The sequence below is a fragment of the Vanessa tameamea genome, chromosome Z (assembly GCF_037043105.1).
Source record: "Vanessa tameamea isolate UH-Manoa-2023 chromosome Z, ilVanTame1 primary haplotype, whole genome shotgun sequence".
Taxonomy (NCBI): domain Eukaryota; kingdom Metazoa; phylum Arthropoda; class Insecta; order Lepidoptera; family Nymphalidae; genus Vanessa; species Vanessa tameamea.
In genome coordinates this window covers 15,214,482-15,232,174 of record NC_087341.1, presented here as the reverse complement: position 1 = coordinate 15,232,174, position 17,693 = coordinate 15,214,482, and the positions used below count along the sequence as shown (strand labels likewise).

The 17,693-nt window shown below is 31.1% G+C and overlaps 2 protein-coding genes across 3 annotated transcripts in view; both read left to right on the top strand.

Annotated features, from left to right (window-relative positions):
- LOC113404087 (proton-coupled amino acid transporter-like protein CG1139) overlaps positions 1 to 17,693 on the top strand; it is a 42,882-nt gene extending 25,189 nt beyond the window's left edge. The window contains exons 2-9 of one of the 2 annotated variants that reach the window (XM_026644846.2): positions 1,065 to 1,133; positions 9,430 to 9,552; positions 9,799 to 9,949; positions 10,739 to 10,948; positions 11,245 to 11,517; positions 11,815 to 11,993; positions 13,217 to 13,386; positions 14,837 to 17,693. In XM_026644846.2, the coding sequence (XP_026500631.2) occupies positions 1,069 to 1,133; positions 9,430 to 9,552; positions 9,799 to 9,949; positions 10,739 to 10,948; positions 11,245 to 11,517; positions 11,815 to 11,993; positions 13,217 to 13,386; positions 14,837 to 15,075 (1,410 nt within the window). In that variant the 5' untranslated portion in view covers positions 1,065 to 1,068 and the 3' untranslated portion in view covers positions 15,076 to 17,693. The remainder of the gene's footprint in view (positions 1 to 1,064; positions 1,134 to 9,429; positions 9,553 to 9,798; positions 9,950 to 10,738; positions 10,949 to 11,244; positions 11,518 to 11,814; positions 11,994 to 13,216; positions 13,387 to 14,836) is intronic. The other variant, XM_026644847.2, reaches the window with a different exon arrangement.
- On the top strand, positions 5,666 to 7,404 carry LOC113404088 (uncharacterized). The gene is made up of 2 exons (XM_026644848.2): positions 5,666 to 5,967; positions 6,626 to 7,404. Exons 1-2 carry the CDS (start codon positions 5,965 to 5,967, stop codon positions 7,241 to 7,243), a joined length of 621 nt encoding a protein of 206 aa, XP_026500633.2. The 5' UTR covers positions 5,666 to 5,964; the 3' UTR covers positions 7,244 to 7,404.

Here is a 17,693-nt window from a genome sequence, read left to right as displayed (position 1 = left end):
AGAATTTTTAACATAAAGTCGTTAAATATATACAAATATGAATTAAATATAGTCACTGCAATTTATTTTGTTTATTTATTTTACCAATGGATTGGTAAAATACATTTTTATTTTTTTGAAGTTTAGTACCTATGACCCAAATTAATTAAGGAATTACTAATATTCCTATTTTTAAGCTTACCACTTGTGTTAGGAGTGGGGACGACAATAGCCCTAGGGGTCAGGATCGATCCTGCGACTTTTTACATCGCTAGCCGGCCCGTAAACCATTGCGCTATTGACGCTTCATATATATATTGTTCGCGTAACGTTTTTTATGACTTCATTGGTATTGAAAAAACGAAACAGAATTTAAATAAATTGTTTCTTAAGCTAAGTTTACCGGAGCTGGATGCATGTTCTGATTTATTATTAAAAAATGTGTGTTTTTAGCATTTGTCGCAATATATTTGAAGGATACAGGTTTGCATAAGAAATACAAAAAATAAACACAAAAACGTATTATACGTTAAAAAAAATGCACATTGTGCAGAAAGTACATCGAGGTATAAAGGAGTACCACTATAATCTTGTTTTTGTAGTCGAGTAGTATATATATAATATATAGTAGTAGATATATAAAGTTTAAGCGGTTTGCGTGCGGCTCTATTGAGAGTTTTACTATATGACATAATAAGATGTGATATTTTACAAATATATTTCGAAATAAAATATTGATTTACATAAGAATGGAAAACGTATAATTAATATAGACAAATAAAAATTAAAAACAGTTACTCTACAACTCATGACCGCGTGGAATGCTAGCGGCATTCTTCCGATCATAATTACATTATTAATATGGATATATTGAGATTTGGGCCACTATGCAGATTAAGTTATTGCTTAGGGCAGTGAAGTATAATTTCCATTTTGTATTGAGTGGCAATAAATAAAATCTACGACTTCCCTAATGCTACGTGCATTAAATCCTAAAGCTGTATTTTGCGACTGACTGTATCTTATGTTATTAGTGTTAGATTAGTCAACTCCTCAGATCTATATTTGTTTGTTTTTATTTTTAGCACAATGAATGAAAAATCCAACGTCAGCCACATCAGCGGGAGTGCGGTGTCCATCAGTCATGACGGCAGGTAAGCCTATAAATAATTTAAATACAATTATCAGGATTTAACAGGATTTCTATTCGGCATTCCAAAATTCGTTTTGTATTGATTTTTTAAATTCGAATGTTTATTACTATTGTAGCGTTCTTTGAGTACATTTATTAAATAATATATACGGGCTTCTGCATGCAATTGATGGCTTAGTTATTATATTATTAGCAGTCGTACAGCGTACACATGTTAAATGTAAGTGGAATGAAAGAGCCAGTTTACTTAACGGACCAAAAAAGTATACTTTTAATAAAGAAAATATGACTTTTTTTTCTTCAATTATTTTAATTTATTAAAGTATTCAATTGTTCAATTATTAGTAATTTACTACGAAAAACCTTAAATACAACAAAATATTCAGTTTATAAAAATGTGTCTTTTGGCTCTTTCATAACATATCGGTATTGAAAAAGCCACTAAAAGTTTTGAAAGAGCCAGTCTGTCTTATAAAAAATAATTGTAAGAATATAATAATTACTCTATCTAATAAAAAACTAAAAGACAATTCTAAAAAAATATTTTTTAAAAACTAATTTGTAACTATATTATAACTGACATTATTAAGATTTTTTAAATACGTCATTTTAAATAATTCTAACTATCGCTTTAATTTTAACACCATATTTAGCCATATCTTAAAATTTAGGAACTTTGGAATACATAATGTAGTTTTCTTAAAATGAGAAACATGTCTTGCAAAAAATATATATATATTTTAAGCGATCGGATGCACGAGCCAAATCTGAACAAAATGCACAGAAACCAATCTTGCTAAATGTTTTCATATGATTTTTGATTTGCAAATGACGCAATCATCACTATTTTTATTTATTTTTTTGTTTTGAAGTTTGTTTTCGAACTTTTTTTTACTGCAGCACGACAGAATCAGAAAAAAGAGTCATCATGCAGTACTAAATTAAAATACTAATATTTTTGAATAAATGAGTTTTGTGGTCATTTTCTTAATGATAATTTTGGGTTTCTTGCCATTAGCTGTTTTTTCTTCTATTTTTTTCTTTTCGGGAGTTTTAGTCACGATCGTAGACGACATTTTTCTATTATTGAGTGTCGTGGTTTGTCTCGGCCCAACTCGAGTAAACGGTCTTATCATTTCCATAATGCAATATATGAACCAAATAAGAATGAAAAAAGCATCATTATTATTATTATTTTATTGTATTTACAAAATTAAAATGCAGTGTGATGAAAGAGCCGGTTATAAAAGAGCCAGCTCTTTTAAGGTAATTCTATGTACATAAATATTTATATTATTATTTATATAATTATGAAAATATAATAAGAAATATATGTGCATGGGTTAAAAGCCATTTTATATTAAACGTGTGTGTGCAATAAATTTTGAATAAAATATTGAATTTAAATTTGAATTTCTTGGCAAAAATACGTTTTTAAATTCATAAAAATATTGAAATAAAAAATTGATTGATGTAAATAAATATGAATTTCGATGGTTACCTCATATGTCATATCGATACGGGTTAAAAATCAGGCCAATACGAATCAGTTTGGTCCAGGAAATGAAGATTCTACGTCGTTGCGTTTCAGCGTTACAAAAATCAAATCAAATCGTATAACGTATTGCTACAAATTTATAATAAAAATATGATAACATTTTTTGTTCATGTATGCTTTTAGGGCTGATGGTTAAAATCATTACATTATATTCGAAATCTATATTTTTATGATACGTTAAATTAGGAAAAGAAATTACCATAATTATTGCTCGTACCTGTTGCTATAGGCCATAAGAAGGATTCAAACTGAGGTACAGGATTGTACACGCATCTAACTTCCCGGCTCCAGACTGCTACTGAAAACTTTTCGACAGGAAAACTCAATAAAGTTTTATCGCTCCTAGAGTTTGAAATCAGTACCTCGGGAGTGCGGCCTTGTATCTAGCCAGTACATTAATGAAGCAGCTAGAACACACACACACACACACAATGTGTTGAAGTTCAATGTTTCATGTCTCATCTGAACTTGGATATTACATATGGATTAAATCCAGAAAACACTAGAGAGTGCTTCCCGTGGCTAATCTTGACTCAATCACTAGTGTAATCACTTCCTAATTCTAAAAATTATAAATATAATTTCACCCAAAAAATTGGCATTTATCAACCAGATCTATTTCATTAATTAAGAAATATTAATTTTTATGTGAGTATGATCAATATTATTTTAAACACGTCTGTAAAACAACAACCATTCAGTCAGGTAATTGTGTAATTATAATTAAACCATTGTTTACGTAATTTATCTTACCGTCTATGTCACGACATAACCTCATTACATATTAATTACAAAATCTTTGGAAATGCAAGAAAATAGATACATGTACATTTTTAGAAAATATATTATAATATATGTAGTAAGCTCTATGCGTGATATATATCTATAATAAATTAAAGAGGTATTTAAAATTGAGCCGAAAAATGAGGTAGAGTTAGGCCTACATTATTGTATTATATTTCTTATTCAGTAAATATTTGGTGGTAGGTCTTTGTGCTAGCCCAGGGTAGGTATCACCCGGATCAGATATTCTACTACCCACTCATCAGATATCCTACCGTATTCCATCGTATTGTTGCGTTCCGGTTTGAAGGGCGAGTGAGCCAGTGTAACTACAGGCACAAGGGACATAGCATATATATATATATATATATATTACAGAATTCACTATATTTATTACTACATACTTACCAATAAATTGTCATTTAGATTTACCATAGACATTAATTTTACTATTTTTACTTATTTAACATATTCCTAAACTCGACTAGCTTATAAATATAAAAATGAGGATTTGTTTAATCGTTTTATCCGGACTCTTGTAAAAACTATCAATACTAGTTCGTGGGTCTTTAAGAAGTCCGTTTGTGTAGGTTATAACTCATGAGATATTCGTCTCCAAACAGCAATACTTTGTGTTATCATGTTCTTCCAGTATGAAGGTTATGTGAGCCAGTGTAACTACAGGCAAACGGGACATAACTCTTAGGCCCCATTAATTATTTCTGACCGCGCCAATGTTTATGATTGTGACCACTTATCATCAGGTGGCCTCTGGGCCCGGTCGTCTAACTATAACATAAAAAATACGGCTTATGAAAGACTTTTAGTTCTCTTTAATTTAAAAAACCCTCAATATTTGAGTTGTAGGAAATCATTTCGTATGACACTAGTGAAATGACTATGAAATTAATGAATCTATTAAATATTATAATTACACAATATACCTGCAGTAAGATTCGGAATAGACTACCTGGCTATATGTATAAGTACAAATATAAATATCTAGCATTATCGACGGATTCATTTTGAATAAAAAAACTTCATTTTTATATATATGACCTTGGAAAAATAAATAATATGTTCGTAGAAATAAACATCAGCTGTAAGCTCACAAAGCAAATACATGTTTCATGTCGCAACGTATACGCTGGTCTCCATCTGGGAGTACTTACGAAACGGTGGGTTTTTCTTTAACAGTCATAGATCCTGTACCTATGTACGTATATTGCGCTTATTAGGGTTCCGTTATCGAATTATAATTCATTTATTTCTTCATAAGTTAAGGTGAAATAAGACGGTTCATATTGCATTTTTCACTCAAAATGAACCCCTAAAAAAAAGTGACTATTATATATATATAAGTGCAAGGTATTTAGTGATCCAACAATGTTAGTTAATCTTATACTTGGAGTGATTTCAATAGCGTTAAACGTTATTGCTCCGTTTCCGTGGATAGTAACGTGGTGTTATACAATACTTCTATATTCTGTACATACTCAATGAATAGACTATCTAAACAAAAATATTATTTTAATTATAGTTTACCAAAATATATTTTTACCAATAGTTTAATATATCAATATATGAAGTTATTGAAACAGTTTACATCTGCCCACAATTAGTATTTGATAATAAATATTTTCTGCGACGTGTATCCGCTAACCCTCATTGAGGCAGCGAGGCTATAGAGTGTACCTTATTCTTAGTTCTCAACTTCTCCTTAAAAGACGAGGAGACTTTTGCCTAGCATCCGATATATACGGGCGGGATGTTTACGGGCTGTTCGTTTATTCCTTTTCTGCTGCAATGCCGTTTTTATTTATGCTGTTGTTATGATTATTCTTGTAACGGTCCCGCGGTGTCACTTGAGTTATATCTGCGAACTGATTCATATAGTTTGAGGTATACAGATGAGGCATGATATTCATCTCATTTCCAGCTGACCAGGGTTATTCCCTACTCTTAGATATATTTCTAGCGTACGTCAACTAATCAAAGACAATGTGATAAGGAAATAGACAATTTTACTATTAAAGTCGATATACTTTTAACAGTTATAAAATCAATAAATCTTTCTCAATGTACAACTATACAAACAACAACAAACTATAAAATTCAATACTTATTCAATAGGAAAGTTATAAATTAAATTAGTAAACATATTAAAGTAAACTCATTTTTATAGTCAAAATCGAAATGTAACTACAACATTTATATATGTAACGCGTGAGTGAAACGATTCTGACGCAAATTATTTTTATAAGGGAAACTATATAACTAATAAGCTATTTGTTTATGGATATTGCCCAATTGCCATACCCAGGTACAGTTACTCACAGCCGTCGCTGAGAATTGCGATATTAATACTGTAACATGGTGCGGAATACACCTTTCACTTTCGACACCGGTATCTCCCGAATTCGTAATGACGGAGTTAGTTGATTTGAAGACGGCAACCGAAACAGCTGATTAACATAAAATCTAGGATAAAATGGTAAGTACTTACTTTTATATTTATATCTTTATAATATTGAATTTTTAGTCGATGGTAAAATTTTTAACAACATTATTTTAAATTAATAATTAATTTGAATTTAAGGATCGGTGTCCATAAAGTACATTTTTTTAAAACACCAAATAAGCAGCCTCTTTGGAATGTCATTTAAAAAATATACCTCTATCATTAATACCCTATCGTCATTTAAAAAATCAGTGTTAATTTGGAATAACGTGTAATTATTAAAACGATTTGTTTTAAACGGAATAATAAAATTGTATTACATTTTTTTTACCTGACATTTAAATCGCGATCGTAGTCACGGGCAATACGAGTCGCGTAATAATTATTTAATTAGATACGTTTAATTTAGTTAGTACTGAAAATACCTAAAGCTTTTTGTTTTTTTATGTGTATAGTTCACACATTAAATCCGATCGAAATAAAATAAATATTCGTATATATTTCTCTTGTGTATATTCAATTAGAATAAAATTTGCTCGCAACTACTTATGTCTCTACGTGTATTTTGTTTACAATTCACAATACTAAGCTAAACTATCATTGTTGTATAAGTTTTATATTTTTTGAAATCGAAAGTCATTGTATATGAATAATTTTGTTAAAAAAAATTCAAAGAGTTTTAATATTTCAGAAAGTCCAAATTATCATCTTACTCCTGCACAGCTCTGTGCTCCTGGTCACTTCCGAGGATGCGCTCGAAACTAAAGATCTCGGTGTTAACGACTATGATGACGATATCGGACGTAAACATAGAAAGAAGAAGAAGCACCAGAATAACCCTTGCTATGGAGGGTACGGAAGGACCTTTGGGGAAAAGTTTGGACCTCACGACTACACATACGTAAACGCGCCTGTTACAAATTACTTCTTCGGATGTGGTGGCGGGCCAGCACTCGCTCCGATTCAACAGTATCCCGTTCAAGGCGGCCATGGTCACGGGGGACACGGCCATGGTGGACACGGTCATGGGGGACACGGTCACGGAGGACAAGGTCATGGAGGACATGGTCATGGGGGTCACGGTCAAGGTGGTTATGGTGTCCAAGGATTCCCAGGAGCATTTGGAGGACAAGCGAACTATGGTTACAATCAGCCTTACAATCAATATCAAAACTTCAACCCAATACAGAATGCCGTTTCGGCTGCCGCATCAGGTTTCGGAAGTGCGGTCGCAGGGTACTTCAACCGACCGAGAAAAGTTAACAAGCAAGTGAATCAGTTCTTAAGACCATTATATAAGCTGTTTTAAAGTGCAGTGATCATTGCGAAACTGACTCTTATTGTGTTTATTATTTAGAGACTAATATAGATTATACTTCAAATACGATTATGTTTGATTATTGTTCAAAAAACACTGTTAAATCAAAGTATCTTGCAAGGTGACCGTTGAAGCATGAAATCATGTCCCGATTAAAGATCATATTACAAAAAAATCATTATTTTAATTAAATTATTTAAGTAACGTTATTCAACATAATTATTATCTTTATAAAATGATGAAATGAATACTTACGTGTTTGATAAGCAGGGATGAAATAAAACGAATCGCCAGGATGTGTACTATTAAGCGAATCGTTAAATCAGTTGTGAATCCAAACGGAAACGTTTTCTAATCGAATAATTTGATTAAATACATAAACATAATATCTTATGTTGATGTATTAATAAGTGAAGGTTATTCTTTATTGTACTTCATTTACATACAAGTGTGCCGCCACGGTTATTTAGTGATTCATTTTCTTAGATTTTTATAAAAGTTATGAAAACTATTTATTTATTTATCTTTTACTAATTAATAATGTACGCGAACACTTGATTTATACATATATATATTTACCAGTCCCTGTATAATATAATCCTACCATTAAATTTTGAAAGATTTATTTACGCGTGATGTCGTCAGTGAAAAATAATTTATTTTATTACATTTTAAACTATGTTATGTAAGCCAATGCCCTCAATGTTTAGGAGTAGGATTGTTACAACATATGCAAAGCGAATTATAACGTGCTACCAATCGTTTGTTTATCGGTCATTTTATTGGTTAAATAATAAACTCACATTCATTTATATTCAACTTAGTATTACACTTGCTTATTGATAGTCAAAGTGAAAAATTACCGCGAATAAAAAAAAAATAACAAAATATTTTAACATGTAATAATGGAATGTAAGTTATCTTATTTGTTTGATAAATTAAAACATGTCCAATTATTGCAACGCGAATATATTCATAATATAATTTTTATTAATGACACCATATCTTTACGTAGATATTTTACCTAAATATTTTCTTTGTGGTTTCCATATTTTATTATAGATAAAGTTGCTAAAAAGTAATTTTAACAATATTTTTAATCTGCCTACGTTACTACGTCTACCGATTTACATTAAGGATTACAACGAAAACAATAATTAGTTATATCATTCACGTCCTGAAATGTGTTTGTAAAGTGTAAACATTAAGCATTACTAAAAATATACATTAAATAAACAGCAGACGTTGTATAAAGTTACTTGTAAAATAAATAAAATAATATGTCTGTATCTAACGGATGTATGATCTAACATCCTGCTTAGTTTCCAGGGAAACACTCCCTCTTAAATGTCTATCACAATATCTTGCCACTAAAAATATTGACCTATGTATATGTACATATATATATATACATATATATATATATATATATATTATTAGTGAAATATTAATAAAATTAGTGTCTTTTAAAAATATTTGAGTGTCAACCAAATTAGTCGTCGTCAGTAATTCAGTTTATATTAAATAAATTGAAAAACTAAAATTATGAACAGCAAACATTGATATAGTAAACATGATTTATACCGATATCCAGAAAAACGATACGCTTAACGTCAAAAAAGTAATATGAGACCTCCTGGGAACCTATCTGAACCCGATAAAGCAACTTTTTTAACCAACTAATTTCATTAAGTTAAGTTTTTAGCCCCTGGTAACTAATCTAACACAGGTATTCTCCAAAGCAACCGAAACCGGCCATTACCTGCGTAAGTTAGTAGGCTTTGAAGTCCGGCAGTATCACTCTGAAGATGCGATTGTGTGCATACCGTTCCCTGCGGAGACGCTAGAGCTTAGAGCCCTCTGCGTTATCGCTTACTTTAGATCTTAGATGCTATCACTTTATTCTACAACGTCTACAACTTTTCCACTATTATATTAAGTTGAAGAGGTGCATTATTGTTAACGCAATAATCTCAACAACAATCATGTTTTTTTTATTGATGTAGGTTAGAGATTATATTATGACGTCATCTATGATTACATTATGGTAAAACCCCTTAGATAAGTGGGCGGGAAACAGTTATACAAATCAATAAGACAAATAATGATGTCGTTTATATAATTATATTTATCTGTATAACTAAAATCCTAAATATAATTTGGATATTTTTTCTCAGCAACGTATCGGATGGATATAGCGCGTTCCAATCTCGTGAGCAGATAATAAAGTTGGAAAGCAAGAGCCAGTTGAACATCGACAGTGGAAACGATGGACACCATCACGTCAGCCATCCTACATCGTGAGTTGACTGATGACTGTGAAATGATTTAAGTAAATAAGTATGAAATTTAACCACAAATAGAAATTTTATATTTTATAATGTTTGTTGTTTATTTATTTTATAGTATTTTTTAAGAAATTGTAAAATTTTTGTCCGCTGTCTATTTTGTATTGGTATGTATCGATTGAAAAATAAATAAATTAATTAAATTTATTTTATATTACGTAATAATATTACTTATGAGTTTTTTCATTTCATAAACAGATATGCAGATACATTGCTTCATTTGTTTCGAGGAAACATCGGATCAGGGCTGCTCGCGATGGGAGACGCTTTCAAAAACGGCGGCATCATTTTTGCTCCAATAATGACAGCTATTCTTGGAGTCATCTGCGTACACGCCCAACATCTATTGGTAACAGCCTAGATTACCTTTCACAAAAGCCACAACTTGCATACAATAGATAAAAAATAAGACACACAATATTCATAAATTGTGGATATAATTCGTAAATTGTCTCTCACATACGCTGTGCTTAATAAATACATTAAAATGTCAGATGTTGTAATTGATCAAAATTGAACGGCTCAAATTTAATATCTGGTCAACCATGAACGATTTACTTGATATAAGGAAATAGATACTATTCACACAGAACCTTAACTGGACTAGCGCAACTGCAACGAGTTGTAGGTCAATGTACACCGATTTATAATAGTCTCAGTAAATGCAGAAACTGCAGTCAGTAGCGCAAAGGAAACTTTAGAGTTTCGTATTCCTTATAATATTACATAAAAAATGTGATATCAACATTTATATGTTATAACATTTATATATATATTTTATGCAACATAAACTGCAATTGTGTAGCTTTGACCTAGCATAACCTAGACCTATTAAATCTTAGTCTTAGCTTAAGAAGTCCTTCATTAGTTAATATTATTTTTATACAAAGTTCATGGAACTAAATCACTTATACGGTTTAATTCTGTAATACTAGACAAAGTAACTAATCGTATCATATCACAAGAACCGTCTCGGTTTGTGTAATTATAGCACTTGGTAGCTCCTTACGAGATTAAATAAGTACATAGATTTAGTATCTAATTTGCATTTAAATGTGTATGGACATGTATGTATGTACATTATACGTGTATAAATCATTTTTGTATATTATATATGTATGATTATTTCCTATGACAGCTAAACTGTTCCGAAGATATCTATACCAGGATGAAACGTGAGAAACCTCCAGGCTTTGCTGATACAGTGTCACTGGTGTTTGAATATGGACCGGCAAGGCTTCGGCCTCTTGCTCCTATAATGAAAATTCTCGTCAACGGTTTCCTTTGCATAACTCAACTGGGATTCTGCTGTATTTACATTGTGTTTATAGCAAATAACGTTAAGACGGTAACTATTATGCTACTTACAATTTTATGGATACGGTTAATAAAAGATACATTTCCAAATTCAAACTAATTGATTTGCTAATTGTCTAATTTAAGCTCGCTCATGATGACAGTTGTGCATTCTGATTCTGATTCGATTCAAATCCGACTTTGCTCATTATTTTATAAAACATTAATGCTTTAATAGCAAGCAAATAAATTATAAATTGATGTCTTTTCTTCTTCATATATATATATGTACACATGTATGTAAGCTTTTTCATTTTAACTTAAATTTGTGTTTATTGTATTTTTCAGATATGCGATGAGTACGGTATCCATATAGAACTGTCTATCCATATGATTTTTGTGGTGATCCCGGTTCTTATTCTCTGTATGGTTCGAAACTTAAAATATCTTACTCCATTTTCAACGGTCGCCAACGTTTTAATGGCTGTAGGGGTTGGCGCAGTGTTGTATGAAGCCACGCAAGACCTACCACCCGTGGAGTCAAGGGAATACTTGGCCTCGTGGCACCAACTGCCTTTGTATTTTGGAACCGCAGTTTATGCTTTTGAGGGTATAGGTTTGGTGAGCAAGAACTTTAAATAATCAATTAATTTTAAATATGTGTTATACATATTTATCTTTAAACAAGAAATCTTGTTAACATCGTAATTTAATTGATATGTTTAGTTAATATTATCAATAATATTTGCGTATCTCTGTATCGATGGTTGAGACAGTTATAATTGGGTTTGTTCCTATTGTTATAATTGAATTTGTCTGCATCTATTTCTCCTGTCCAAGCAAGATCTAATTAACGAAAAATCTGAATATTTGGTGATTACATATAAATAACAATTTGCATTTATATTTTTACTATAGGTATTGCCCTTGAAGAATGAAATGAAAAATCGGGAGCAGTTCCAGAAGCCACTAGGCGTGTTGAACGTAGGCATGGTGGTTGTGGCCAGTATCTTTGTCGTTGTGGGTTTTCTCGGCTATCTCAAGTGGGGTGACGATGTCGCTGGAAGTCTAACACTTAACTTGCGGCAGGGACACGTGTAAGATAATAATACTATTCACTTTATTACATTAAAAACGTATTCAATATGACCAAGGTGTATAAAACAGAAAAAATTTGCTCAAATATTTTACGATGACATCCCGACTATATCAACTCATTACAGTTAAAGTATTAAAAAAAAGTATAAAATCAACGCGAAAATCGCTAGAGACCGTTATCACCATTTAATCAGTAAGGTCATTAGTATCTTAATAATTTGGCACAAAAGTTTTCATTGACCGTGACCATTAACAAGACGGAAACCTATTTAGAAAAATTTAGCTACATTATTCAGGGATAATACGCTGTTACGCGAATGATGCAATATGAATGCATTGTTGAACAAAAACTAAGAATACATATCTATATATACTCGTATAAAAGCGAAATACCACTCACTGATTAATCACGAAATTTCAGAAAATATAACACTAACAAACATGAAATTTGGCAGGTTTCTTATAAGGTGTAGACATCCGCTAAGAAATCAGCAGCAGGTTCAGCTAGAAATTATATATTTTTTTAAGAAAATCACATTGACAAGAACGTTTACCATATATGTACAACTAGTATTACATATAATATGAACAGCAAACGTGACTCCACAACAAACCTCACGTTTCTAAATGTATGAAGCTTTGAAATCGATCGATCGGCCAATGTTTCTGACATGTGGTATTATTGAACGAAAGTATTGTGGATATTTTTTTTTATTTAGGTATAATTTTTTTTTGTATTACTAGTAGGAGATATAGAGCAGAAAATAGTTTTGAATAACATTAATTATTTTTATAGAGAAATTATAGATTTAGAAGGATTCCGTGATTCCTTTATTAAATTGACTGATCGTGCTAAATATAGATAAAAGGTTAGGTAGTTGCTTTATTAGAAACGATACGCATTTAAAATATATTTTACTCAAATTAATAATTCCAATTCCGTGTTTAATTCGAACGTCGGTAAAAATACATTATTAATATAAATGAAACGGGAATTTTTTAAATAAAATATCTGTTATTTCGAAGCTTTTCTATATGTCCATTTATTCATAATAATTTTATAGTAGAATCTACATCACAAACCGGTTGCATGTTTACTTTTATCAATCTTGAAAAAATATATATATTTTACTATATTTTGATTTTAATACTATTATTTAAAGTAAACCTTTATATTTTTTAAGTTATAATCTATATGTTGAACATAATTATTTTTATTCAGTCTGAGCACCACGGTCCAAGTTCTGATCACCGTGGCGATGTTGCTGACGTACCCGTTGCAGTTCTACGTTCCCATTGCAATTACTTGGCCTTTCTTACGCAAGAAGTTCGGTCAGAGGCTACCAGTAGCTAAGGAGCTGGGATATCGAGCGCTGATAGTTATGCTTACTTGTAAGTATTCTTTTATTTCGGATATAAGTACCAAACCTGTTTATACAGCAAGCCGAATAAAAATGTCAATTAAATGTGTATAAATAAAGTGGGTTTTTATTCACACAACAAAAACATATGGTATAAATAGTAAATAGATTCTACCGCCAAACAGCAACGCTTAGTAATGTTGTGGATCCTGTTTGCATTGTAAGTACGCCAATGTAATGGGCAATGACAATAATCTCTGGGCGGTGGTTTTGACCAATCACCATCAGGTGGCTCATCTGACAGTCCGACATTTATCAATTTGAAATATTTAAAAAAAGGAAGAAAACATGTCGGTATGGAATTTATTTCTTGCACATTTATATCCAGCAGCTAAATCTGGCAGTAGAGTCGACAAGTGGAAGCCATCGTCCAATACTTATTGACCATTCATTCAGGCCAGGGGTCATTGACCTCTGTTCTGATTTAATCCTTTTCGTTTCAAGAACTTTATAAAAAAACATGTACCTAGATTATATTGGATATATTATTAGATTTACCCATATTCCTAGATATACCCTTTCTATTCGCAATGGATCATATGCGTCGATTAACCTACTTCAACTGTCTTTGAATAAGGATTGACTTTATTTACGTCTAAACCAATCTCAAATAAGTAGATCAATTCGTTGGATTGTGAAGTTAATCTTGAAAACCTCTTATAAAATAACTGTGTCAATTTTGTAATAGTTGATCAAATCTTGAAGATATCACTATATCTTAGAATATAGTTAGGTTGTATGACATTGAGCGTTATTCATAAATTTATCGAAGTAGGCCGTTTCGTTTCAAGTAATCTTCACATACTTGTGTTATTGGATTATAAAGTTGCTTGTTTATATTTCGTTACTTTACTAATTTGACAGCCTTTTTGGTTTAGTGACTAGATATAAGGCCACAAGCCTCGAGGTCTTGGTTTCAAACCCCAGGTGGAACCGAAAGCTCAGCCACAGTTAGTCCGCGATCAGACGGAAATCACTTTCAAAATATTGTTAACCTTTAAAGAACGCCCGTCCGTTCTAGTATATATAACATATAAATCTAAAGAGATTGTTTGTTTGATTGCGCCCATGAGAGGATCTACCACTAGACTTAAAAAATAACACTTTGATATATGTATGTATATAGACTATGTAATATCGACCCACGGGACCGGAGTATTAAATTCAACACGGCTAAAATCGCGCGGAGGAGGATACATTACATCATTACATCTTACTATTAGTCAAACGCGTTGATGGCATATCCGATAGATAATATTACTTTATGCCAATATCTAAGAGAAGTGATAATCAGATGCTCTCGGGTGGCCCATGAGCTCATCTTCTTTTATCAAATAAAATAAAAATATTGTGTAAAAATAAGACAAAATATAAATTTCAATCTAAAATGACGTGTACTAAATTTGATTTTATTTTTTCAGTTATCTTGGCGGAATCAATACCACAGCTCGGACTCTTCATTTCACTGGTGGGCGCGATTAGCAGCACAGCCCTGGCGCTCATATTTCCCCCTATCATTCAACTCGTGGCCACTTACCAGAATAATAATAAGATACCTCCTTACATGATCTTGAAGAATAGTCTTATTATAACGCTTGGTATTTTCATTTTCATCGCGGGAACATATCAAAGTCTCGCGTCTATTATACGGGCATTCTAATCATATTAATGTTTGTTATATTTTAGGATAGATAAGGATAACAACTACCTACTTATCTCTTGAAATGTCTTATATAGTTAATTTATATGACGTGACAAACACGTTAGTGTGAAAAATTCTTACCCGAATTGTGAAGCACACGTGACTACGAATACTATAATTCGTGAGATCAGAGGGATGAATGGAACAATGGTAGGCATAATGGTAATTGAAGCGATTCCCATCGGAATCCTTCCGTCAATCTATGATCAAGTGACATTTCAAACTGTCATTTTTATACATTTTGGTGTTTACTGAAGATAATTCAAAATGGTGTCCAATAGAATACAATTTTCTAATTAAATAAATTTTCTAAGAATCACATGTAGAAATTCAGAACTATGCTAAATTTAAACTCAATCAGACTTAAGAATATTATAATATAGATATATTCTTATATATAAATATATAAACGCAACATAACAGACTCATCGCGAGATCTCCGAAACTATACATATATCTGTAAAACTTATGTTCCGCACTCCTGCAATAGCCTCTGAAGTTGATAACATGTCCATCAACGTTATATGCTTTACTGTTATTCACATGTTTTTTGTGCGAGTATCTTGTGAAGCATAATGTTCACATCATAGTACTACAAGATGGTGAGGCTGAGAGCCGAGGTTCGAACTCATAGGTCAGATCCTCAGAACTTATCTCGGAGTCTAAACTAACTACTCATATTTCAAACCTGAGTCTAGTACTCGCCTGCTCACACCATAGTGATCATTAGCAATTACACAATAAAGAAGTGTTTGGGTACCATTAGAGGGCATTGCGCAGAGCACTTTTGATACGCCACTTGGATATACACCTTTAATACCCATATACACTATTTTATGAAACACTTTGAAAAAATCACTATTATTTTTAATTTGTGAAATAAAATATTTTAGGAACGGATTCAGGGTTTTAAAAATATATTAAAAATCCTAATTAAATTTCATCTACATTATAGATTAAGACACGGTCTGAGTTATTTTTTATAATAACTTCCGTATATTTAGACTATTTTACCTCAAAGGTGCTCTCATTTGAAATAAGCCTTCTGTTTAAAACATATTTTTATTTATATACCTATATGAAATCACACATATATGTTTTAATTGATACTGTATATAATATATATACCTGTTAATAATATAAACCTAAATACTAAATATGAACCTTTATCATAATAAAAAAAAAATTTAATATAATCCAGATACAGAGATCATTACTACATATTACTTTTTACTATAAATAAAGTAAACACAATAACATACTGAAATGATGTACGACGACATTAAGGTTTAATTAGTGCTTTGGCCAATTCGACCATAGTAAGCCCAGCGAACTGAAATTATGAATTTGTAAGTAAAATAACAATTACAAATTAGCTAATTCTATTTAAACATTTAATTTCTTGTTTTTTTTTGTGTAAGTTTTCCAATTAGAAACTTATTTTAATAACTTAATTTAATGTGTGTACATAAATAAAATGTATGTATTTATTAATTCTTTTACGTATAAATATTTTGGAATAAATATTGGTGTATCTAGTAGTACTTACGATGGTAGTTTTTTGTTTATAAGAAAAGATCATTTGTTGAATGTTTATTACAATTACAAAAACCGAATTTATACAAGTTTGAGATTTAAAAAATATGTGTATGTCATATTTAAAGTAGTAATAGTTTATATTTTTTACAGTACTCATACATATATATTTATTATATCGATAATAAGTATATTTGTATGCATGCCCATATCGGTCGAAGGTAAACACTTGCCGCCTTCTTACTGCTTAAAATAAAAATATATAAGAAATAATCTCAATAATACGATATTGGCTTCGTAAGTTTATTGTTTAAGTTTTAAGAAATACTTATATGCTGAACCAAATGATTTATTTCTTTTTATAACATACGAATATTATATGGACTTTTAATAATGTATAACAATATTGTTACCATTGATGTGTCAAATCTGTGTGATAGGATATAATTCTGTGGTCTAGCGTCAAAGTGGCCAAAATCAATAAGCCACTTTGTAATCAGAATAAGATTAATGAACACATGTTGGTTGTTTTATATAACACATGCCCCTTTGCGTAATATTGTAGATATAAGTAATATTACGGTAGCACAAATAAGAATAATTACTTTTTAGATGTTTTGGCTAACGCCAAAATGTTTTATATTTTATTAAAATATATACTTTGGCTCTGTCGACACCTGACCACTGAATTGCTACATTTATTATAAGGATTGAGCAAGTTAACCATTCAAATTACATAAATAACAGAACGCAGGTCACAGGTTTTTCATTGAAAAATCTGATTGCAACTTATCACTTAATTCAAAACTTGTAGAACGTGAAAGGCTCAGAGTACTGGTTTGAAAATAAATCGCAAATAATTTGCAGTTATTTAATGCTGAACATCCGAGCATCACCTTGGCGTGAGGAATGTTTTGTATAAATATTAAAATTGCTGCCTGCTGTACCCTGCGAAGATATTATCTTCGTGTCAGTTTCTTGCTTGTAAACTGTGATAGAAAATATTTATGTTATTGGGAAAAAATAAAGATTAAAATATT